This window comes from Orcinus orca, chromosome 12, assembly GCF_937001465.1.
Source record: "Orcinus orca chromosome 12, mOrcOrc1.1, whole genome shotgun sequence".
Lineage (NCBI taxonomy): Eukaryota > Metazoa > Chordata > Mammalia > Artiodactyla > Delphinidae > Orcinus > Orcinus orca.
In genome coordinates, this window is record NC_064570.1 from 52,020,091 (window position 1) to 52,046,807 (window position 26,717).

General features: G+C 37.5%; 1 protein-coding gene across 6 annotated transcripts in view; it reads left to right on the top strand.

Annotated features, from left to right (window-relative positions):
• ATG5 (autophagy related 5) overlaps positions 1–26,717 on the top strand; it is a 119,614-nt gene that overhangs the window by 54,979 nt on the left and 37,918 nt on the right. For 5 of the 6 annotated variants that reach the window (XM_049695318.1, XM_012539521.3, XM_004264768.3 and 2 more), the window contains one exon: positions 13,370–13,464. In XM_049695318.1, coding sequence (XP_049551275.1) covers positions 13,370–13,464 — 95 coding nt within the window. The remainder of the gene's footprint in view (positions 1–13,369; positions 13,465–26,717) is intronic. The other variant, XM_033418748.2, reaches the window with a different exon arrangement.

The window sequence follows — 26,717 nt, forward strand, 5'->3', positions numbered from 1 at the left end:
TAATATCGTAATTCTCCTCAAGAGAATGGAAAACCCCAAGTGTACTTACTTTTCGTAATATTTTTTTTGTTTTGTCAATTAGCTCCTGATCACTTTTCCCTAGAGCAGTGTTTCTCAAAGTGTAGACAATGGGACAGAAGTATCAGTTTTAGCTAGGAACTGATTAGAAATGTATCCTAAACCAACTGAGTCAGAAACTCTGGGGCAGATCCCAGTAACTTGTGGTCCAGCACCCCTCCAGGTGATTGTGATGCACTAAAGTTTGAGAGCCACTACTCTTGAGCAGGATTTCTCATTGTTGGCACCATTAGATATTTTGGACTGGATAATTCTTTGATGTTGGGGTGGCGGCAGGGAGGGGCTGTCCTGTGCACTATAGGATGTTTGGCAGCATTCCTGGCCTCTGCCCACTCACTAGATGCCAGGAGCACACTACTCCCCGTTCTCAATCATCACATTAAAAAATGTCTCCAGACATTGCCAGATATCCCCTAAGCGGCAGAATCACCCCATTTGAGTACCACTGCTCTGAGAGAGGTGATGTAGAATTTTTTTTTTGATTTAATAAAGTTTTATTTTTCAAAATATACAGCTGGTGGGACCTGTTAATGCATCTTCACCAGCAGCTGGAGCATCTCCACCCTTGGTATTTCTGGTGTAAATTACTTGAGCTCTGTGCTTTGAAACCAGTTTCATAAGTCCTTTACTAAGCAGCTCCTGCAGGGCTGCCCTGGCCAGGGAGCCACAAATCTTCAGTCTCTCAGAGACGACAGCTGGAGTTATAAGCTTATAGTTTGGAACTTCTTTACAGAGTTTGTCATACGTTGCTTTGTCAAACAAGACTAGGTTATTGAGCTTGTCCCGAGCTTTGCCTTTGGACCACTTCTTCTTTTTGGCCTTGCCCCCAGATTTGTTCACTGGGTCTTTGTCTTTCTTGGCCGACTTTCCGGCATCTTTCTTCTTCTTGTCATCCTTGGGCGGCTTTTGCGCTTTGCGGCTAGCTGTGAGGCAATCACACGTTGCTGTTTCCTGACACTAAAAACTGGGGAAAAGGGACGGAAAACAATTTTCTAGATCCCGACAGCTAACTTCCTGGCGTTACTGACAGCCAGGCGTGCTCCAAGTGTGCAAGCGCCGCAGCCGGCCGCGCTCCGGAGTCCGTGATGTAGAATTAATGCATAAAACTGCTTCTCCATTAAAGTAGCAGTGATCATTTATTGAATCCCCAAGTTCTGTCCTGGGTACTTTACATGAATTATCACTGTCATCTCAACAGCCTTGTAAGATGTGTTTGAAAGTCTAAAGCCTGGGCCAATTTATTTATGAAGTTTCTCATCTGTTCCACCAACTCAGCCTTTGAGAACTACTATGTTCAGTTGTTACAGTGACTCATTTAGGCTGTATTTGGAACTATATTCTTTAAACAAAAGGACTTTGACATGTAAACAAATTAAAAAGTTATTTTAATCAGTTAACTCTTCTTGTATGTAACCATAACCATGTGAACTTCTTATTGTAAACTTAGCTATAATTGTTTCTGGATGATGAGGATTATTTTATTTTTGTTGAGGTTACTGTTAAATGACAAATGAATCAATAGTATGCTGTCATTTCAGTAAGACTGTTTACATTTTTTAAAAATTCATTTATTTATTTATTTTTGGCTGCGTTGGGTCTTCGTTGCTGCGTGCGGGGTTTCTCTAGTTGTGGTGAACGGGGGCTACTCTTCATTGCAGTGCGCGGGCTTCTCATTGTGGTGGCTTCTCTTGTAGAAGAGCACGGGCTCTAGGCGCACGGGCTTCAGTAGTTGCAGCACATGGGCTCAGTAGTTCTGGCTCGTCGGCTCTAGAGCATGGGCTCAGTAGTTGTGGCACACGGGCTTAGTTGCTCTGCGGCATGTGGGATCTTCCCGGACCAGGGATCGAGCCCATGTCCCTGCATTGGCAGGCGGATTCTTAACCACTGCACCACCAGGGAAGTCCCTGTTTACATTTTTTGAAGTAACATGTGTCTTCCATATTTTTCCTTTTCCTTCTTTTGCTGCCTTTCCTCTCCCTCTCCAGCTTTCTGTGTGGCACTTGATCTAGTTCTGAGTATGTTGCTAACACTTCTTTCCCTCTCTTACCTCTCATTTAAACTTTTACCTACTCTCTGACCAATTCTTTCATTATCTTTCTAGGGTCTGGATGACCAGATAAACATTTTAGCTCAACAGTCTAATTAATGCGGGCCAGTGTGTTACCTATTCCCAGGTACCTATTTCATGTACTTTTTAACAAAGACCTAGAAATTACTTTATTGAGAATTCTAGAATTTCCTCCCCCTCCACTCTCCCAGTCCTATCCCTGTGACATTCTATTTACTCCATCTCTGCCTGTGCAGACCAGTCCTGACTAGTGGCTGTGATAAGAAGTTCTTGATGTCACAGTTCTCCATATTAATGATGTTTTTTCTGAACCAAAGAAGTAACTGCCGTTCTATAGCAGGGCTAATTTGTTATTATTCGTTGCATGTCTCTTTTATTGCTTTAGAAACTAAAAGATTCAGAAATCCTTTTATGTGAAAATTACATTTAAATATTAAACTATTCCAGTGTTTTAATTAGTATTTAGAGAGTTGCACGATTTTAACCCAAATGCTGGAAAACTAGAAAAGAAGCAACCCATAAAAAATGAGTGCAAAATAAACAAATTTGTGTATCTAAGATACAGGGTGTTCAGTCAAGTCCTGATCATTATCTTCAAAGTGGCTTTCTACTTAAGAAGCATTTCTTCCCACAGGGTCCCTTTAGGATCCAGACTATCTCTGGTTCCTGGGCTTTTCTACATCTAGCTTATTTCTATCTTTCTCTGTAGAGGAATATCAATAAAATATCCCAAATGGTATTTTTAATTGGAGTTTATTTGCATAAAAGATTTAACCAGATTCAGATTTCGCTTTATTTCACATTACCATAAACCACACTCAGAAGTACACTTCAAGATATATGCCTCTTTTTCGTAAAGTAGCTTCTTGTTTTTGTTAATAAACTCAGATTTTTTTTTCCTACAAGTATATTAACCTGCACTTAACTTTTCACTTATTTTAAGGTGAAATTATTTTTATGTGGGTTTTTAAAACCCTATAAAAACATTTTTGCAAGAAAAAAAATGTATTGCTATTTGTCCACTCAGAATATAAGGAAGGAGGAGCAGAGGAAAAAAGGCAATTAGTGGACATCTAATATCTGGGAAGGAGGAATAGAAGAGAGCAACTGCATAGGCTCATTGAGTGAAGGAGAAAGGGTTTACATACAGAAGTTTCCCCCCAAAAGTGGCAGGGGAGGGTGGTGGTGGTGATGGGATGAATTGGGAGATTGGGATTGACATATATACACTAATATGTATAAAATAGATAACTAATAACAACCTGCTGTACAAAATAAATAATATAAAATTCAAAAAAAAGTTTCCCCCCAATATTTTTATCATCATTTATTTTAAGGTGTTATTACACTCAGAATAATATTCTGTGGGATTCAGATATTTGAGTGTAAATGAATAAGTTGAGAAGCACTGGTAGAATAATTTCAATTTTTAATAACTTTATTCTTATTTCTACTGGAATTCTTAGAAATCCTGATTAACTTTTAGGATACATTATATCACTTATTACTAAAACCTACTGAATACATTTAAAATAATAGTATTTATTCTAAAATAAACTCACTATAGGAAGTAATATAGTTTATAAAATGTTGGATGGGCCCTATTTTGGGGGGTATGTGTATAATTTTACAAGTCAACTTTGTTTTGATAGTGAATGAGTTGTTATAATAAATAAATTGTGTAGTAATTGCCACCTGAATAATCCTAGTAGCTAAAAGCTAAACTATGGTTGAATTTTCCCGTTTTCCTCATCATTGTCCATGTCTGCTTTTAAGAGGTAGTTGTTCCTAGTTGAATGATGTTTTCAATTATCAGTTGCATTTTTCCTTGTTCTCATTGAAAAATAATGCCTTAATGTGCATGTTGAAGTAAATTTTTATTTACTTAAATGTTTATTAAGTATTTCTGCAGCAGCTACTGCTAACTGTTCAGTTTGAGATCTGTAACTGCCAAAGGAGACAAGATTTGGTAAACTATTATACCTGACACTACCATGAATTTTGAAGTATAGGACTGGAATTTTTGATAATGTGAACATTCTGTTCATGAACAGTTTCTCAGATTCCTGTTAATCATACGTCATTGAATTGACTCAACTTGGAGTTTTAACAAGCAAGCAGCGTTTTAATTTATAGAAATGTAACTGAAAGTTTTCTGTGATATGGTAGCATCCCTGAGAATCTACTGACCTGGTGACCTCAAGCAAATCATTTACCTGCTTTGAACCGCAGCTTCCCTCAAAAGTTGCTTTGAAAATCAAACAACATAAAATTCATTTAGGGTTTTAAAAAAACAGTTAAATTCTGTTCAGGTATGTTATTAATAAAAATGATCTCTGAGTTTCTACTATAATCAGAACCCATGACTTTTCACTCTAGCATCACTTGAGTTATTTTAATACCACTTTTTTACCAGCCTAACTTTTTAAAAAATTTTTATTTTTGGCTGTGTTGGGTCTTTGTTGCTGTGCGCGGGCTTTCTCTGGTTGTGGCGAACAGGTTGCGGTGTGCGGGCTTCTCATTGTGATGGCCTATCTTGTTGTGGAGCACGGGCCCTAGATCATGCGGGCTTCAGTAGTTGCGGCGCGTGGGCTCTAGAGCGCAGGCTCAGTAGTTGTGGCGCATGGGCTTGGTTGTTCCATGGCATGTGGGATCTTCCTGGACCAGAGATCAAACCCGTGTCCCCCTGCATTGGCAGGCAGATTCTTAACCCCTGCGCCACCAGGGAAGTCCCCAGCCTAACTTTTAACATGCTTTTTACTTAAGCATCTGTCACTTGGTCACCTGCATTAGAAGAGAAGGGCGGGGAGGACTTGAACCATCAGGCACTACTAATGCACAATAAAGGACCAATCGGACCCATTAGAAATTGTGATAACTTTATGTATGTCAGTTTGGCTTCCCCAGCTACATATTAAGTAAAGGAGAGTCCGTGTACTTGTTTTATATTTTGGTTTTTAATTCTCTACAGCTCCCAGTACTCAATTAGGTACATAATAGGAGTAAATAAACACTTTAATAGATTTAACTCTATGCAGATCCTACAAAGTAAAAACTTAATTGAGTACACTGTTACTTCTATCAGTTGTTTTACTTTTACTTTTCTCTTCCTTGCCTGAATTAAACTGGAGATTCATAATATGAACTATTTGCAAATGGGGGACTTCTTTTAAAGAGGCATTTTTCATGTAGCCACCTTGGACAGATGAGATGGATTTGAAATAGAACAGAATTTACCTATAATCATATTACATTTACTAAATTCCTGTGATGTCCCAGTCCTGGATATGCCTTCTTAGTGATTCTTCCTAAGAATTAGATAAACATTATCAACTTTAAAAATGAGGAAAAGAGCTTACAGGGCTAGTAAGAGATGGGACCAGGATTTGATCTTAGATCTCTGATTCTAAAGCCAGTGTATTTTCCATCTGGAGGCTGTTAACTCTGGCTACATATTGGAATCATCTGGGCGTTTCCAAAAAATACAGTTCCAGGGAATCTGAAATAACTGGTCTGGAGTGGGTCCTTGACATTAGTATTTTTTTAAAAGTTTCTCAGGTGGTCCAGGTAGGCAGCTAAAGCTGAGAAATGTTGCATGATATATTGCATCTCCAGTGACCGCTGGTGCCCCACCCAGCTTTTTAAGCTTTTGTCATTGGTCTATGAAGAATTATTAATAAAATTTTTTCATTTACAGTTTCTCATCAGAAGCATGAGGAATTTGTATTAGAATAAAGATAGAGTATCCTGCATAACAAACATTGCAAAGATAATAGTGAATATAATGGAGTATCTTTTTCTCCATTGGTCTTTCAAAAGTTAAAATAGATTTTTGTTTTTGTCTTATGACTTTGGAGTGCTCTGAGTGAAGTAAAACTGGGCTTGATTACATGTTAAGTTTGTTTCTGGCCCTCTGAATTTAGGAAAGTGATAAACTGTAACTTAACCTGAGAGGAAGAATATTTTCTCAATTTACAGTAGTTTTGAAAGGTAACAAGTCAGGTAATCTGCTTAAAAATCTATAGGTGATTTACGCAGGAATACATTTAGTTAATTAGCGCTGGCCTGCCACTGGCTATAGCTCTTTAAATCTCTTTTTAGCAAACAAGCTACTTTAAAAATTGTCTTGTAGAGCCAGTGAAGACTTGAATATAATTGAGGGTCATTTCTTCCTTTTCTTAAATTTTTAACATGAGCACATAGAATAAGTTGCGGGTTTTTAACATTATGATTTTTTTTGAATTTTGAATCCCTTTTATGTTGTTACTGGCCCAATTTGAAAATAAATTTGAAGTAAATGTTTCTTAATTGGTTGAAATACAGTAATTGAATTCTGTCTATTAAAATAAAGTCAACTACTGGGATTGACTCTTGGAATGCATTTTAATTGGGGGAGAGAGAGTAACTAATTAAACATGTAAATAGGGTAATTTCAAAGAACGGTTAAGTGTTTAGAAGAAAACAGAATAATACTTTAGCTAGAATTATGAGGAAATTCTCCCCTGAGGAGGTGACACTTCTGTTGAGACTTGGTTGATGACAAAAAAGCAGCTATGTGACGATTGGAAAATTGGGGGATTCCAAGCCTCTAACTGTGATATGGGGATAAGCTTGGTGTTTTCTAGGGACAGAAAAGAAAAATAGTGTGATTTGGAGCTTTAGTAAGTAAGCAGATTGGTAGCAGCGAGATCTCAGAGGGATGCAGGAACCATTGCATTCCAAGGGAGTGGGAGGGGGCTGAAAGGAACCAGCTTCCCGGGAAGGAGGTATTTCATTACCAACATTATGGTTGCTTGCATGCAGAGTTTGAGTGGGGAGCAGTCTGCCCCATTTGTAGCCAGTAAGGAGATGCATTGGATTTTTTCTTTTAATAATGATTCTAGTACTTAACTTCAAATAATCGTATTGTTAAAGTACATTATAAAGCATTATTCCTTATGGCCCATTAGAAAAATGTTTAGAAATTTATTCATTCATGGTATGATTCAATTTATGTTTTAAAAGAGCATTCTGGATGCTGTGTATTATGGATACAAGTGGAAGGGCAGAGCCCAATTAGGAGGCTGTCGCAATGGTTCAGATGAGAGTTGATAGTGGTTTAGATGAAAGTTGTAGCAGTGAATACAGAGAGAATTGCACTGTAAAAATATATATTGATTCCTCTCCTTGAGGCCAGTTTTCTAGACGGTGTGTTACAGCATCTTTAATGTTTTCCAAGAGTGAATCCCAGTAATTGACTTTATTTTAATAGACAGCACTTCTTTTTTAGGGCAGAGGACTATGGTAGTTCTCCTTATTCATGGTTTTGTTTTCCACAGTTTCAGTTTCCTGTGGGCATACATGGTCTGAAGATATTAAATGAAAAATTCCAGAAATCAGTAATTCACAAGTTTTAAATCGTGCACTGTTCTGAGTAGCATGATGAAACCTTGTTCCGTCTCACCTCAGCATGTGAAGTATAGGGGATGATTCTGGTATATCCACACTGTATGTGCTACCCTCCTGTTAGTCACGTAGTAGCCGTCTCAGTTATCACATCAACTGTTGTGGTATTGCTGGGCTTGTGTTCAAGTAACCCTTATTTTACTTAATAATGGCCACAAAATGTTAGTGATGCTGGCAATCGGGATAGTCTCTTACTGTGCCTAATTTATAAATTAAACTTTATTACAGGTATGTAGGTATAAGAAAAACACAGTATGTGTAGGATTCGGTACTATCCGCTGTTTCAGGCATCCACTGGAGGTCTTGGAACGTATCCCCCATGGATAAGGGGAGACTACTATAAATGTCTTCTCTCAGTTTATTCTGAGACAGTGATGCTCCAGGTCAAAGATTTCCTCAGATCCAGGTTTTATTGCTCTTTTGATTCACTCTAACAACAAATTCCCCAGCGTACAATCCTATTGCCAAGATGAGTGTTTACGAACAGGATTAAGGATTGACCTTCTCCTGGTTTGGTTCTCCTCTCAGCCTTAATACAGAGGCCAGCCTGCTGGTCCTGCCTACGTCTGTTTTCATGACAAATTTTCAGGGGTCCTTGAAGCATTTTCAAGACTTCTTTGAAGATACATCACAGTAACTTTAAACCTCAAACAGAAGTTCTCATGGAAATGTGTGGGTGCAGTTCTGTTAAGAAGCATCCAAGCACCAGTGGACTTGCTGCCGTACAGAGAATGTTCCCTTCCCTGGGTCAGCCCTAACTGTCCTGTTAACATATGACTCAGAGGACAAATGAGTTTGAAGATACAGGTCACATATTTAACACACCTGTGTTTGGTACCTACCGGTAATTACTGTTTTTTTTCCCCTCCTACTTTGCTTCACAAAGATGTTTACTATATTACATGTTAAGAAATTAATTCGAATAGGTCTGTACTTGGATATGTTTTCTGCTATAAATTTTGAAAGCCTCTGGTCAAAACACCATGTGTATTACATGACCACCTGTAGTACTGATTTGAATAATACTGTTGATAAATGCAGAATTCTGTGAGGAGTGTGTTCCCTTCAGTAGTGATTTTCAACCATTTGCTTTTCTCTTTAAAGAAAAGCTTAAAGCCTGTGTTTTATGGGCCATCATGATCTGACACTTATTTCGGGTGCTGTAAATCTGTTCTTTCTGACATCACAGACTTAAAGAGCAGGAAGTGGATGGTGTGCATGTGGAAGCCATTTCACCCCTTTCCTATGGTTATATCCCAGCCAGCAATACCACATTACTGAATTGAGGCTGGGTCGCAGTCCCTTAGATGTCCTCCACGTTTCCTGTGGGATCCTGTAAACGAATACATTGTTTGTGGCATTTGAATATTAAAAATTATTTTGCCTTGAGTTCTTAATAAAGCTTAAGTGGAAGAGCAGAAACATCCTTTAAGATCGCCACTTTTTTCTGCAGCTTTTTCCATGTGAGGAACAAAGAATACAAATGTAATCAATTTATTTTTCATGCTTCTTAAGAAGATCTTTGGTTTAAAAAAATTTTTTTTCTGGATTTTTAAAAAATTTCCAAGACCAATATAAAAGCTTAATTCAGCAGAGAGTGAGAAAAAAAAAATTGGTGGCCACCAGGATTTTGAGGAATTCTGTTTTTAATATCTTTAAAAAAAATAGATTGACTTTCTATAGCACAGCTATAGAAAACAGAAACCAGCTTATCAATCATATTCTTAATAGCTCTGGCAAGAAGTACGTTAAGTTACCTTCTTTTCTCCCATTCTTTGTATAAGCTAAGTGACTGCTAGTTTTAATTTTTTCTTCTACTTAGTAGTTTGTTTTGTTTTAGAATTAGAACTAAATTAACATGAAAGCTGTTGAAATAGATATACATTTACCTAACTTTACAGTTTAAAAAATGAGCAGCTAAAGACCATTGAGCTTCTTTTACTTGTAGGTACTGTTTTCGTGGCCAATGACACAAATAACTAAATTTACAACTTAATTATAATAACTAATTGTTTGGTGACAGGTTAATATATACTTGATTCATTACTATGTAGGAAGTTAGCAATACATCCTTACTCCAATTTTATTTAATTATTGACTAAGGGATAAAAGAGTTCCTGATGTTACAAAACCCAGTGTGAAAGACATTTGGTTATAAACTGAAACTCAGCACTGATTTTCTTTTAATTTCTTTTATTTGTGTCTTTCTAATTAATAACTTTGACTTATAAAAGTTAGATTATTCTTGGTTGGAATGTTTTTGGTATTGTTGAGGAAATGCCTATTTTATATAAGAACATAACATTTTTATAAGAAGATAAAGCTAATCTTAATTAATACAGATTTTTATTATGTCTTTATTCCTTTAAAACATAGTTGTATCAGACTAGGTCCAGTTAGGAGATAGAAACCACACAGAGGGATAAATAGGTTAAGTATGATATACTGAATGATTAAACTCCGGTAAAAGAGTAACTGAAGATATAAGAAAATCCTATCTGGTACCCTGGGGCTAAAGAGGAAGGTCACACTTAAAAGGAGCCCCTTCCCAGGGCTGGGTTTAGAACTCATTGGAGAATGTATATTCCAGCGCATTGGGTTAGTAGAGAAGTGTTCACTATTTTGCCCAGATTGGAGCAGGTCTGCAGTGGCTGGGAAGTCAGGAAAATCTGGAGTGCGGGCCACCAGCAACAAGTGGCACAAGCATGCAGAGGGACTGGCGTCTCTGTGGGAAACTGTAGGCCAGCCACCCATATGGGCCTGCAGAGGAAAGCAGGGTGCTAATTTGGGCAAGGAGCCTTCAGTGTGTGTGTGTGTAGGCAGGAGCCCCTTTCTCCTGCAGTGTCCTTTCAGTACTCTCTACTGAGAAAGCTTAATGTGATTGTCACGCTAGAGATGCTTAAAGAAATTGTGTCCGTTATGCCTGTGTATATATTGAAGGGTGAATTTGGAGTTGAGTGTCAGCAAATTGATAATGTGCACAGTAATGTTTCTTTTTCCAGTTTACTTTTTTGCAGTATAGGTACGTGAAAGCTTTTCACTAATTACCTTTCTGTACTTTTTGTTTGTTTGTGTTTGCTTTCCTTCCTTTAGCCCTATTGACATTTTGAGTCAGATAATTCTTGGTTGTGGAGAGCTGTCCTATGCATTGTGGTATGTTTAGCAGCATCCCTGTCTTTTACCCACTAGATGCTAGTAACACACACATATTGGTGACATCCAAAAATGTCCCCAGACCCACAGTGGAGCAAAATCTTCCCTGGTTAAGGACCACTGCTTTAGCCCATTTTTTCCCCTCTGTTAGAAACAGTATAAATTTTTCATTTAATAGAGGTTTGCTTGTGGTTTTTAATGTTATATTTTGATAAAGAAGGTGTCTTAAATAATTATAAAATTTTATTTTTAGAAGAGGTATTAGAACTATTTAACTCCTTTTATTTCATCTGTAAGTGAATTAGGGCAGAATTTTCAGTTGATTTGTTATTTCTAGTCTAGCTATTAAGTTACAGACCTAGGATAAGAATCCAAAAATTTTAATGAAAATTTATATATGTAGTATTCTGTTATTCATTGATTCAAGAGCATATGTTGTGCATGCACTGTGGTAGGTGTTAGAGATTTAATGACGAGGCAGTGAGTAAAATTTTAGCAGTGCACGAAGAATGACTTTATTTAGCTATCACATTCTTGCTTGATACTTGAAAGCAGAAAGATACTTTTAAAAAAGCATTGACTGAATAATTGATTCATACATGAAAGAATTGTGGTTAAAGGAGCTACTCTTAGCATTAAGATGCAGTTTTGTGGTTGCAACTGTTGAAACGGTTGTGGGCTTTGAATCAGAAGACCAAGAGTCTTGTCTTGGTTCTTAACTAAACTCATAACAAGCTGGACCTTAGTTGTCATCTGTGAAATTGCCCTGGACTGACTGGGTTCTAAATTCCCTATCCTACCAGTTCTATTGTAGTATGTGTCTTTCCCCAGATTGGAGTTGAAAATGAGATTAGAGAAGGCCTAGAGCCTGTCACAGTCATCTAAGAAGAAACAGCTAAACTTTGTTTTTTATATATAATTATGATGGCTTAAGCAGTATGAATATATTACCAGTAAATTGGGTTGAGATGAGTCTAGTAGTAGAGAATATACCAGGCTGACCTGAGATTCTGGAGTATTCATGTACTTTACAGAGATTTGATTCTGAGATAAATTTCTGTGTATAAAAAATATTTTAAGGTAGAAATCCGGGTGAGTTAAAGGCGTTAAAAAACAACACACAGAATGGGAAAAAAAATAGTTGTGTATTATTTATCAGATTAAGGGGCTTGTATCCAGAATACATAAAGAACTCTTACAATACTCAACAACAAAAAGATAAACAACCCAGTTAAAAAGAGGACAAAGGATTTGATAGTCATTTCTCCAAAAGAAAATATATAAATGGTTAGGAAACAAATGAAAAGATACTCAGCATAATTAGTCTTTAGGGAAATGGAAATCAAACCATAAGGGGATACCACTTCATACCCACTAGAATGACTATAATAAAGAAGATGGACAATAATGTGTTGGCAAGGATGTGGACAGATCAGAACCCTCATACATTGTTGGTGGGGGTGTAAAATGGTGCAGCCTCTTTGGAAAGCAGTTTGGCAGTTCTTCAAAACATAGTTACCATATGGCAGATAAACAGTTACTGTGTAACTCAGCAGTTCCATTCTTAGGTAATATGCCCAAGAAAATAGAAAATACGCATCCATACAGAAACTTGTACGTGAATGTTCATGGTAGCATTAATCATAATAGCCAAAAAGTGGGAACAGCCCAAATGTCTACAAACTATTGAATGGGTAAACAAAATGTGGTATCTCCATACAATGACATATTATTTGGTAGTAAAAATAAAGTTCTGATAACATGCTACAACATGAATGAACCTTGAAAACATAGTAAGAAAGAAAAACAGATGCAGAAGACCACATATTATATGATTCCATTTATATGAAATTTCTGGAATAGAGTAGAGATTAGTGATTTCCAGGGGATGTGGGGGGAGGGCATAATTATTAATGGGTACAGGTTTCTTTTGGGGATGATGAAAATGTTCTGAAATTATATATTGGCAACTCTGAATATGCTAACAACCACTCAGTTAACACTTCAAAAGGGTGAATTTTATGGTATGTGAATTATATATCAGTAAAGTGGGGGTTTTTTTGTTTAAAGCAAGCCTTACATTTTTAAAAAGGAGTTGTTTAATCAGTCTGGGATTAAGCTGCAACTGACAGTTATTTAAGTGTCAGTTTCACATTTCTTTCAAAGCCTGTCCTATAATTTTATCTTTTTTCTGTTTAATGTGTACTGTGTTTGGTATTTTTACTTTGTTTCTTTAAACAATTTGTGGTTAAACTTTAGGTCACTTGAAGCTGTGCCTTTAGTTTAGACAGTAGGAATAGGACCAAGGGAATCGAGACATTCATCTATACCTGATGTTTTTTGCTGTGATAACACCAGTAGTCATAATCTATTTAGAGTTTCTCTTATGAGAAAAAATGTCTATGGAGATATCTAGGAAAAGGAAGCAACAATAATGTAGAAAAAAAAAAATTTTATATCTTGCTTTATGTTTAGTTATGGAAAGATAAGTTTAAGAAAAATAATATAGAAATAATGCCCTTTCAGAAACTTCTATTAGAATGGATGCTTAACAACTTTAATCTCTTCATATGAGGTATTAAATTATAATGTTGTTCATTTTTAATGAATAATTTATCATTACAGACAGATTTGACCAGTTTTGGGCCATCAATCGGAAACTCATGGAATATCCTGCAGAGGAAAATGGATTTCGTTACATCCCTTTTAGAATATACCAGGTAGGAAGTAACATTTTTAACAATACCAACTTATGAAAGTCTCGGACATCTTACTTCTTGAAGCACTCTAGTCCAAACTCTTTTCAGTTTGCATAGTAACTGAATAACATTTATTAGGGTTTTCCAGATCTCTTCCTTTTGGTGGCAGTCAAATCAGAGACTGTACTGTGAAATATGTGACTCATTTAGTTGGTGCTCTTTATTTGCAGATTTTGTATTTGCAGATTAGCCTGCTTGCTAAAATTTATTTGCAACCTCAAAGTCAGTACTCAACAGTACTTCCCTGGACATGTGCAGAGTGATGAAAAATTTGCTTTGCCCATGTGCACATTTTCAGTGATGCTGTGCCTTCTTGTTTCTGCTCTCATACTGTAAACAAGTGACTTTTCCCAGTCTATTTAGTGCCGCGTTCTTCACGTTTTTGTGCTTTTCGTTGGTAATTTAGATGTTAAAAATGACTCCCAAGCATAGTGCTGAAGTGCTACCTTTATACAGAAACATACATAAAACAAGGTTATGTATTGATGAGTTGAAGACATGTGACCAGAGACTTGCAGTAACCCTTGTAGTCCCCCTAAGAGCAATGGTTCAGTATTTGTTAATTCAGTCAGTGTTTGCAGTAACTTTATAGAACATAAGTACCACAGATGAGAATCGACTGTATTTGTTTTAGATGATGGGTCCTCAGTGTTGTACAACAAAATAAATAGTAGCGTCTCATTACTGTACACTTTCATGGGGTTAAGAAACTCCATGTTTCTGTAGAGTACTTTAAAACTACCATATATTTCCTATATAGCAATACTGAGTAAATTTTCATTGAATGAATGGTATCCAGAAAGCTAGTTGCCTACGATCATGGAAAAAGCAGTTAAGAATAGGAATTAGAAACACAGTATCACAAACATAGACTCTCATCTAGCAGGCCTTCGATTCAGACTCAAAGAGATTGTGTCATAACTTCTCTCTGTAGCCATTTTTACTATCTAACAGTCTTTACTCATAGTTACTTCTACAGTTATTTTTTAATCTTTTATAGTGCCATCAGATTAATGTGTGTTCAAAGAGGAAAACAAACTGTCCAATTGAAAAGTAAAAAACAAAAATCCCAATATACTCAAAGAATGAAAAGTTTTTATGACTTAAATAAGGTTGCTTCTCATTTATTTCATTAACATAATGGCAAATAGACTATGTTTAGATCATGGATTCATAATACGTACAATAGAAATAAAATGAGAAAAATGCCTGATGGAATAAAGACCAGATGATCTAATCAGCCGCACTCCTCTGCTTCCTTTTTTCAGGAAAGTAAAATTTTAATTCCACGAGTCTTTGTTAAGCACAAATATTACCCAGTGGGTTTGGAAATGCCATAATTTATTTATTTATACTTTATCTTATATCATGAAGAATCTGAGGCAATTTACAAGAATATATTTTGTATAGTCACAAAATAGAAAAAGGTTGAAATTTAAAATTAGAGCCACCAAAGATATAAAATGGAAACCCAGCATGAAATGAACTACGCTATGAATAAGTGAGATCGTCAAATTTATTAAAATTGACCTATAAATTTGACCCCAAGCTTCCTTGTAGCCAGAGCAAAGGGGAAGGAAATGTGATGAGATATAACTTTGTTTTTCATTTTATATATGATGAAAACTTACTAGGTCATCAGGAAAGCTGACTTTTCTTGAGCACCACCTAGGAAAGAAATTCTCACATGGCCTCACTTTGAAGGGACAGGGCAATCAATATCCTTTATACCTTACCTACAGTAAAAATATAATAATAGTTTCAGTAAAGCTGCTTCCTAAAGTGTCACTCAGCGATAGCTAAAGACAATGTGTCATAAGCCATGGATCATCCACAGTATAATAAAGACTTGGCGAAGTAATGGGAAGGCTAAGGCAGAATAAAATTTTAGGTTATTTTATGGAAGAATGTGTTTATCAAATAAGAAGGAAAGTAATTGATGGAGCAAGGCAGTTGAGGATTGGGATTAACCAGTAAAGTTTTTAGCCCAAGAGAAGAGAGGTTTGCAGAGACCTGTTAAGGAAAAGGAAGGGAAACATTGTCGCTGCTCACATGAGAGAGTCTCAGTCTTCTCTGTACAGGCAGCAGAGCAGTAGAACAGTTTCGGCAACTGTTAATGTTAAACAGTGTGCAAATAGGACAGTTTCTATATCTGCATAAAATAATGTGAGAAAGGTGGCAGGAAGCCTAGTTGTATGGAGAGAAGAAATGTCTCACGTTACATAAATTGGTACTGACCACCTAGGTATTCCCTAAGAGAACTTCAGCAGTGATTTTACAGAACTAGATTCAGTAGTGATATGCTTTAATTATTGCACTGAGAAAAGCCAAAACGGAGTCAGATTTTATGGACTAAGTATAGTACTTATAGTGGGTAGGATCCTTTATGTGGTCTGTAAATCTCATAGGGAGAGGCTGCGTCTTCACCATCACTGACATAGATATTGGTGATTAAAATACGGATTAAAAACAGTAACAGGTTATTATGGAATTTTAGAGTGGTCCTGAAGTTTTCTGAGTAGATTTCATTTTTTTTTTTTTTTAATGCAGCAGCCCACTTTTGGGTTGAACTTGGAAGGGGTGGGTAGATGGGGATAAGTGATATTGACTCAGGTGGCTTGACTCTGTCCTCCTGGGGACCAGTGGTTATAGCATCACATATTTATGGAAATTCTAAAGCACAGTTTGAAAATCTCTTTATCTAGGCCTGGACAGGTTCAGTGATTTGCCCAAGTTAGGTAATTCTTGATCTAACTAGCACTGTGGATACACTAATACGCTCAACATGCTAGTGATATCTTTGAAGGCAAGGTTAGTTTTTTTTGTTTGTTTGGGCTTTTTTTTTGTTTTTTCCTTTTTAAATCTGTGTAGTAGGATTTATTTAGCACAGTGTTACGTACACTGTAGGTGCTTCACAAGTACTTACTTCGTTGAATCTTGGAATATTAAAAGCACCAAAGATCACATAATTCTGAAGCTGAAAAAAAGACTTTATAGTTCAAATAATCCAAAACTGAAAGAACTAGCTGGCTTTAACAAGGATAGTGCTGTTGTAGTAATTGAAGAAAACACACTTCTAAAATTAATTCAAATGGTGGGAGAATAGTAGGAGCAAGTGGAAAAGAGCTGTTGGAGGGGTTGCATCCAGAAACAGCGCATGATAGATCAAGATCACAGTTTTGCCTTATTCACCTAGTCTGACAATTTGTGACTTCATGTAAACCTCTCTGAGCTCGCCAAGTTGTCAGATATTTGAGACATAAAGGCCAAAGCAGTTTCCCTTGAAAAACAGGTTTCCTACTAAGAGCACTGCACTAGAAGGGAGGCCTCTGAGGCTCTGTGGGAGGTGTGACACTGACGAGTTGTGTGTCCACAGGCGCTTACTGTCTTGCTGGGCCTTCATTTCCTCATGCACAAAATGAAAAGGGCATGACTGAGTGAATTTATACATCTGGTCAGAATTGTTCTTTAAAGAAGCCATATTACAGGTTTATCTAATTATACCAATGATATTCTTTTTCAAACACTTTATACTCCTGATTTCAGAGCAGATTTATTATTTTTACAGTAAGTACAGTTCTTTCCTTTATGGCAGTATTTACCATTCTTTTCTGGGGAATATTGTCAGATGTATCCATACCTGTTACTGTCATATCATAACATTAAAAGGATTCAGAGAGAGAATGTGAGAGAGAGAGGGAAAGAGAATGTGTATGTGTGAGAGAGAATGGTTTTCATAAAGTGCTATAATTAGATAGAAAGTGGGAAGCTAGAGAATTCTCAAAATTTGCTTGACAAAACCTGGCTGCCAGGTGGTGACTGTTAGGGCAGAGCTTGCTGCCTGATCTTTCCTCTGTCAAGACAGTGGCAGCTTTTCCTCAAACAGGGAGAGACAGAGCCTCAGGGTTTTTTGTTATTCATCTATTTATTTATTTTTGGCTGCGTTGGGTCTTCGTTGCTGCGCATAGGCTTTCTCTAGTTGTGGCGATGGGGGGCTACTCTTCGTTGTGGTGTGCAGGCTTCCCATTGCGGTGGCTTCTCTTGTTGTGGAGCACGGGCTCTAGGCATGCAGGCTTCAGTAGTTGTGGCTCGTGAGCTCTAGAGTGCAGGCTCAGTAGTTGTGGCACACGGGCTTAGTTGCTCTGCAGCATGTGGGATCTTCCTGGACCAGGGCTCGAACCCATGTCCCCTGCATTGAAAGGCGGGTTCTTAACTGCTGCGCCACCAGAGAAGACCCTGAGCCTCATGGTTTTATTGGTTCTCTTTATTGACTTTGCTGTTGGCTTTACCCTTATCTGGTTTGGTTCTTACTGGAACTTGATTAAAATTTTAGACGTGAGATGCATAAGTGAATATAAAAATTTAGGAGACTTAGTTTTTGCCCATTGTCCATTCTCTGGCTTTTTCCATTTCCCTATTTTGTACTTTTGAATCTTCATTCATACCTTGACCAAAGGAAGATGGGATCTGCTTTCTGTTTTCCTTAATTATATGATCTAAAGGTGATACCATATTTCTCCTGTTCTACAGCTGATTAGTTTGTGTGGTTGGGATAGTCTGTTGATTAAGTGTAGCTTTTACTTATGTGGCATTTTGATTAATCTGTACTTTTCATTTCTTTAATATACTAGATATAGATCTCTGTACTATTTGAGACCTTAAATTAGTAAGTAAATTTAAATAAAACCTGAAAATCCAGGTTTATTAATAAGACAAATAAAGGGCATAATTTTGCTAAACTTTTTTCTTTGCAGCATTCTAATAGAATTCCTGTATAGCAGGGGGTAGAAAGGATAGGACAGCGAGCATGCTTGGGTGAGGCCCATTTTATCTTTGGAAGCCTCAAAACCATCTTAGGATGTAGGGATCATTATCTGATTTTACACTCAGGAAACTGAAGCTGAGGAATTTTTTTTTTTTTTTTTTTTTTTTTTGCGGAACGCGGGCCTGTCACTGTTGTGGCCTATCCCGTTACGGAGCACAGGCTCCGGACGCGCAGGCCCAGCGGCCATGGCTCACGGGCCCAGCCGCTCCGCGGCATGTGGGATCTTCCCGGACCGGGGCACGAACCCGTGTCCCCTGCATCGGCAGGCGGACTCTCAACCACTGCGCCACCAGGGAAGCCCCAGCTGAGGAATTTTAAATCACTTGCTCAGGGGCACACATATGAAATGTGGAACAACTAGTATCCAGACGTAGGTGAGACTTACGAAGAAAATATAATTTTATTTATAAAAATTAAGTTTACAGAATTTTCAAGACAAGTATTACATAAAGTGAAGTCCACTTTGACCAAACCTAGAAAATCTCTAACTGGTGATATTGTTTAAAGGTTGACTTTTATACAGATTGTTGGAAAACTTTAGTTCTTTTTCATCTGTAATTTGATTACCATGGACTCAAAATGACTCTAAATTCAATGATGGAATTTTAGTGGTAAAAGTAAAATAGGTCCAAAAGTAGTTTAGAGATCCATTACAGACCCCAAAATGTGTCATTTCTGTCATTTACATGGCAGTTTACTTTAGCCTCTGTGTTCCTGAAATCCAGGTGCTTCATATTAGCCAGTATTCTAGAGACAAGGTTAATGGCAGGAAGTGCTTCAAAAATGTAACTAAAATGTTATTGAGATAAGCACACGTAAACAGGTGTGATTAAGGAGGATATCTGTTTAAAAAGACTTGTAAAGTGACTGTGAAATCCTTAGGCATTGGTATTTAGGTTGTATAGTAAAAATTAGGCACATAATTTCTGTTTTTCAAGAAGCAGTGGATTCATAACTGTTATCCTACCAATATGCTACATGTATGAAAAGGTTGTCTCATTCATTCATTCAAGTTCATTTGTTCACAGACATTGCATGCTATGCCTAATACTGTGCATAGGGGATGCAAGTGGTTATTAATACGGTACATCATCCTTTAAAAGTTTAAAATCTAGAGGTGGAAATAAATTAATCAAATAAGTACACAAACAAATTTTAAATCACAACTGTGATTGGTGCTGTGAAGGAGAGGTATATAGTGCAATAAAGCCTAATTCCTCTAAGGGGAATCTGATCTAGCTTAATAGGGCAGAGAAGCCTTCTTTGATGAAAGTGTCATGTCTTTTGAGGTCTGACAAGTGGATAGACTTAAGGTAGGCAAAGAGTAATGAGAGGACCTTTGAAGGCAGAGGGGACATTGTAAGTATGAGGACAGCCTGTTGGTCTTGAGCACAGAGTTGGGAGCAAAATAAATATTTTGCTTACTTTTCTTTTGGGTTATTTATCTGATTTAAAAAAAATTATTTTTATAGATATTAACCATTTTTCTGTCAAACACTTTGTAAAAAATAATCACAACTATAAAATTTGTCTTGATTTTTTATGGTATCTTTATGTAAAAAATGTTTACAAACCATTCCATTGGTTTATTTGTATTTTCTTTTCTTTTCTTTTTTTTTTTTTGCGATACGCGGGCCTCTCACTGTTGTGGCCTCTCCCGCTGCGGAGCACAGACTCCGGACGCGCAGGCTCAGCAGCCATGGCTCACGGGCCCAGCCGCTCCACGGCATGTGGGATCTTCCCAGACCGGGGCACGAACCCATGTCCCCTGCATCGGCAGGCAGACTCTCAACCACTGCGCCACCAGGGAAGCCCTATTCGTATTTTCTTATAACAGTATTATTTTTATTTGATTTTAGTCTTCTGATATCTGCTGGGACAATTCACCCCTTACCTTTTTTTCAGTCTTTTCATGCTTAATAAGTGGAAATACATTTCTGTTTTAATTTTGGTAGAATTCACCTTTTTATATCATTAAATCTTCCTACATAAGAACATGGTACATCTTTTTTGTTTGTTTTTGGTTTTGGCTGCATTGGGTCTTCGTTGCAGTGCGCGGGCTTCTCATTGTGGTGGCTTCTCTTGTTACGGAGCACGGGCTCTAGGCGCGCGGGCTTCAGTAGTTGTGGCTCGTGGGCTCTAGAGCGCAGGCTCAGTAGTTGTGGTGCACGGGCTTAGTTGCTCTGCGGCATGTGGGATATTCCCGGACCAGGGCTCGAACCCATGACCCCTGTGTTGGCAGGCGGATTCTTAACCACTGCGCTACCAGGGAAGCCCAGGTACATCTTTCTTATTCAGATTTTGTTTTATGTTCTCAAATAGGCCCTGTGCCTTTCTTTTTAATTTATTTCTAGGTGTTTTTTAGATTTTGTTTTTCTTTATTTCATTTCCATTTCTAGATATTTATTTATGGCATCAGCCCCAAAAACAACACCTCTTGCTGTCATTTTTATCAGCCATTTCTTGTTTGCTTTATCACATTGCTAGTATTGCATTGCCAAGACAGTATTGAAAATAAATGTTACTAGCAGGAATTCAGCCTTTTTTCCCAGCTTTTTCCTTAGCCTTTGGGGATCCATAGGCTCGTTGGTCCTTAGGCTCATGTCCACCCAGAGGGGAGAATATTGCAGAGGGTTTGTAGCTCCTCCATGTAGGTCCTCCCTGCCTACTCACCCCAATAGGTGCCTTAGCTCAGGAGAGCCACTGTGTTGGGTATGAGATAGATTTGGGAGTAGAAGGGGGAGGGGGAAGCGTTAAGCTTCCATGCTCCCAGAATCCTCTCCATGTATAGTTGTTATTATGCTGTTTTTTCATGTAAAGAATTATATGGCGGTAATCCTTGGGGCAAGGTGTCTAATACTTAATTCACACTCTAGCTGTGGCGGTACATGCTACAATGAATATTAAGACATCTGTGCTTAAAAACAGGATTTGTATCTCATATGTAAAGACAAGAAAGTAGAGAATGGATGCTCAGTTCTCAAAATAACTTCACTTCTGATCCAAGTGAAGGTAACAGTTATAAAATGATAAATAACCTGCAAGTTGAAGGCATATCATTCATTTTCACCTTTCTATATATAAATTTAAGGTGAGCTTATGAAGTTAATTTCTTTCCAGAGTATTTTTTTCTCTCTCTCTCTTTTTTTTTTTTTGCGGTATGCAAGCCTCTCACTGTTGTGGCCTCTCCCGTTGCGGAGCACAGGCTCCGGACGGGCAGGCTCAGCGGCCATGGCTCACGGGCCCAGCCGCTCCGCGGCATGTGGGATCTTCCCGGACCGGGGCACGAACCCTTGTCCCCCGCATCGGCAGGCGGACTCTCAACCACTGTGCCACCAGGGAAGCCCTCTCTTTTTTTTTAATAGATCTTTATTAGAGTATAATTGCTTCACAATACTGTGTTAGTTTCTGTTGCACAACAAAGCAAATCAGCCATATGCATACACATATCCCCTTATCCCCTCCCTCTTGAGCCTCCCTCCCACCCTCCCTATCCCACCCGTCTAGGTCATCACAAAGCACCGAGCTGATCTCCCTGTGCTGTGCTGCTGCTTCCCACCAGCCAGCTATTTTACATTCAGTAGTGTATATATGTCCATGCTACTCTCACTTCGCCCCAGCTTTGCCCTCCCACCCCATGTCATCAAGTCCATTCTCTATGTCTACCTCTTTATTCCTGCCCTGCAACTAGGTTCATCAGTACTGTTTTTTTTTTTTTAGATTCCATATATATGTGTTAGCATACGGTATTTGTTTTTCTCTTTCTGACTTCACTCTGTATGACAGACTCTAGGTCTATCCACCTCACTACAAATAACTCAATTTCGTTTCTTTTTATGGCTGAGTAATATTCCATTGTATATGTGTGCCACATCTTCTTTACCATTCATGCGTCGATGGACATTTAGGTTGGTCAGAGTATTTTAAACATTTATTAAACAGCTAAGGAGAATTTCTTCTTTAGTAAGCGCAGAGAAGAAGTTGAGCCTCTGTACTGTGCTTATATCTTTGTGTTCATCACAATGCCATACACATAATAGGTGCTCGGTAAATACACAAACTGTATAACAAACTAAGGAAGGTCTCATTATCTATGAAGGTGGTGGTCATTCTGGTCTCATAATAAATTAGACTGTAACATTCATACCATACATTTTTACTACAGAATTCTGGGCTGGATTTTCTGTTGAGTAAACTATCATTCTCTACTGTTGCCCTAACCACTCTCAACCACTGTGCCACCAGGGAAGCCCTTTGTTCTTCTTAAGATTGCTTTGGCTATTCAGGATCTTTTGTGGTTCCATATCACAAAATTTTAGGATCAGATATTCTAGTGGGTTATTTTTTTGAGATCTAATTCACATCCATAAAATTCACCCCTTTAAAGTGTACAGTTTTAGTATTTCACAATTGTGCAGCCATCACCACTATCTAATTTCAAAATATTTTCATCACCTCAAAAAGAAACTCCATACCATTAGTAGTCACTTCTCTTCCCTCCTCTCCCTGGCCCCTGGCAACTACTAATTTACTTTCTGTTTCTGTGGATGTGCTATATGGACATATAAATGGAATCATATCACCCATTAGTAGTCACTTCTCTTCCCTCCTCTCCCTGGCAACTACTAATTTACTTTCTGTTTTTGTGGATGTGCTACATGGACGTATAAATGGAATCACATCATATGTGTCTTTTTGTGTCTGCCTTCTTTCCTGTGGCATAATATTTTCAAGGTTCATCTGTCTTGTAGCATGTAGTACTGCATCATTTTTTTAACTAAGTAACATTCCGTTGTATGGATACATCACATTTTGTTTAACCATTCATCGGGTTGATGAATATTTGGGTGGTTTCCACTTTAGGGCTGTTACGAAGAAAGCTCCTATGAACATTTATGTACAAATTTGGGGGTGGGCATATGTTTTCACTTTTCCTGAGTATATACCTAGGAGTGGAACTGGTGGGTCATATAATAACTCCACATTGAGCCTTTTGAGGAACTGCCATATTGTTTTCCAAATTGGTTGCACCATTTTACATTCCCACCAGCAATGAATGAGGGTTTCAGTTTCTCCATGTCCCTGCCAACACTTGTTATTGTACATCGTTTTGATTAGTTATCCTAAGTGGATATGAAGGGGTATTTCATTATGATTTTGATTTGCATTCCCCTAATGACTAATGATGCTGAGCGTCTTTTTATGTGCTCACTGACGGTTTATATATCTTCTTCGGAAAAATGTCTCTTCTTTGCTTATTTTTAAATTGGGTTGTCTTTTCATTGTTGAGTTGTAAAAGTTCTTTATATATTCTGGATCCTAGACCTTTACTAGATATATGCTTTATAAATAGTTACTTCTGTTCTGTGGGCTGTCTTTTTACTTTCGTGGTCATGGCCTTTGAAACACAGAAGTTTTTAGTTCTGATGAAGTCCAGTTCTTTTTGTGTTGTTGTTACTTATGCTTTTATGTTATCATATCTAAGAAAACCTTGCCTAATACTAAGTGATGAAGATTTCCTCTTATGTTTTCTTCTAAAGTTTTATAGTTTTGGTTCTTTCATTTAGGTGTTTGATCCATTTTGAGTTAATTTTTTGTATATGGTGTAAGGTAAAGGGGTCCAACTTCATTCTTTTGTATGTACATATTCCAGTTCTCCCAGCGTGATTTGTTGAAGACTTCTCTTTCTCTCATTAGATTGTCTTAGCACTCTTTTTGAAAATTAGTTGTCCACAATGTGTGGATTTGTATCTAGAGTCTCAATTCTATTCCACTGATTATATGTCTGTTCTTGAATTCTGTAGCTTTGTATAGTAAGTTTTGAAATCAAGAGGTATGAGTCCTCCATCTTTTTCTTTTCAAGATTATTTTGGCTATTCTGGATCTTTTGCATTTCCATATGAATACTAGGATCAGCTTGTCAGTTTCTACCAAAAAAAAAGACACTTAGGATTTTGATAGGAATTGTATTCAATATGTAGATCAATTTTTGGAGTACTGCTATCTTTTTTTTCTTTTTGGCTGCACCACACAGCTTGCAGGATCTTAGTTCCCTGACCAGGGATCGAACCTGGGCCCACAGCAGTAAAAGCCCATGTCCTAACCACTGGACTGCCAGGGAATTCCCTGGAGTATTGCTATCTTAACAAACAATATTAAGTCTTCCAATCAGTAAACACAGGATTTTTTCCCATATATGTAGGTCTTCAATGATGTTTTGTAGTTTTCAGTGTACAAGTTGCCCACTTCTTTTGTTAAATTTATTCCTACGTAATTTTTTCTTTTTGATCCAGTTTTTATTATCATTTTTGAACTTTTTGCTAGTGTGTATAAATAGTATTGATTTTTTTGTATATTGATCTTGTCCAGTAGCCTCATTGAACTTGTTTCTTACTTCTAACAGTTTTGGGGGGGTTTTTTTGTTTGTTTGTTTTTTTACTGCTGCTTCCTTAGAATTTTCCATATAGAAGGTCATGTCACTACAAATGGAGATAGTTTTACTTCTCCCTTTCCAGTTTGAATGCCTTTTACTTCTTTTTCCTGCCTCATTTCCCTGACTAGAACCTTCAGTACAGAATCAAAATAAAAGTGGCAAAAGCAGACATCCTTGTTTTATTCCTGATCTTAAGGGGGAAGAAAGCTTACAGTCTCTCATTATTGAGTATGATGTTAGCCTGTAAGTTTCTCTTATATGCCCTTTATAAGATTGAGTTCTGTTCCCTATATTTTGTTGAGTATTTTTATCATGAAAGGGTGTTGGATTTTGTCAGGTGCTTTTTCTGTGTCTATTCAGGTTCTTATGTGGGTTTTTCCCCTTTATTCTATTAATACGATGTATTGCATTGCTTGATTTTCTTTGTTGAACCAACCTCGTATTCCTGGGATAGATACCAGTCAGTCAGATTATATAACATATGTAGCTGGGTTTGGTTTGTTGGTTTCTTTCTTTTCTTTTTTTTTTTTTTAATTTATTTACTTATTAAAATTTTTAGCTGCTTTGGGTCTTTGTTGCTGCATGTGGGCTTTCTCTAGTTGCAGCGAGCAGGGGCTACTCTTCATTGCTGTGCGCAGGCTTCTCTTGTTGCGGAGCACGGGCTCTAAGTGCATGGGCTTCCGTAGTTGCAGCACGCGAGCTCAGTGGTTGTGGCTCACAGGCTCTAGGTGCTCAGCTCAGTAGTTGTGGTGCATGGGCTTAGTTGCTCCGTGGCATGTGGGATCTTCCTGGACCAGGGCTCGAACCCGTGTCCATTGCATTGGCAGGTGGATTCTTAACTACTGTGCCACCAGGGAAATCCAAGTTCGCTGGTTTCTTGTTGAGGATTTTGTGTCTATATTCATAATGATTGTTGGTCTCTAGTATTCTTATCTTGTATGTCTTCATCTGGTTTTGATATCCGGGTAATACTGGCCTCATAGAATGAGTTGGGTAGTGTTCCCTCTTCTAGTTTTTGGAAGAGTTTGTGAAGGATTCGTGTTAAATCTTGAAATAATTGGTAGAATTCACCTGGGAAGCCATCTGGTTCTGGGTGTTTCTTTGTGGGAAGTTTTAAAAATTAATAATTCAGTCTCTCAACAGTTTTTGCCAGTGTCCTCATTGCTTTTATGGAAGATAGGATATTTGAAGTCCTTACTCCATCATTACTGATGACATCACCACTTCTAATAATTCTTAACCTCCAAATTTAGATAGGTGGATTTTGTAGAAATTTGGGAAAGAGAATAAAGACTGAGGAGTTTTCTAAGGTTTTTTTTTTAATCTGTTCTTTCTAATTATTTCTAAATACAAAAATTTTAACTTAACGTATTGCTTAAGAACATGAATATTGCTATAAATGGTAGATGATTATTACTTTTTCTAAAAGTTGTCTATCCTTGATTATTTTGGAATTTTTTTTCTACATAGGTTCTCCAGTAAAGAACTTTGAAAAATTTGTAGGAATTGAATCTGTAACTTTCATTAATATACCAAGTGGTTAAGATGGAGAAGTTTCGTTTAGGGAAGTATATCCCAGTTAGCTGTGATTTGGGGCATTCACGTCACATCTCTGGACCTCAATTTTATCATTCGTAGAATAGGGATAATAATATTTCATAGGGTTGTTAATGAAAATTAAATGTAATACTTTTTGATATTATGCCTGGCACATAGGAAATAATTTACAAATTATTTGCTGTAATTATTATTAGATTTTATTGCTATGAATTATCTTATCAGTGATGATAGGGATTGCCATACCTCCTATGACTACTATAACATATGTGACAAATAGTTCACTCCATTTATCAATGTATTTCTGGTCTTAGTGTAGTCTTCTCTGTGAGGCTCTGTCTGGTCCCCCAAATCTATTACTCATTACTGCCAAGTACTCACATAACCGACTCTTTCTGT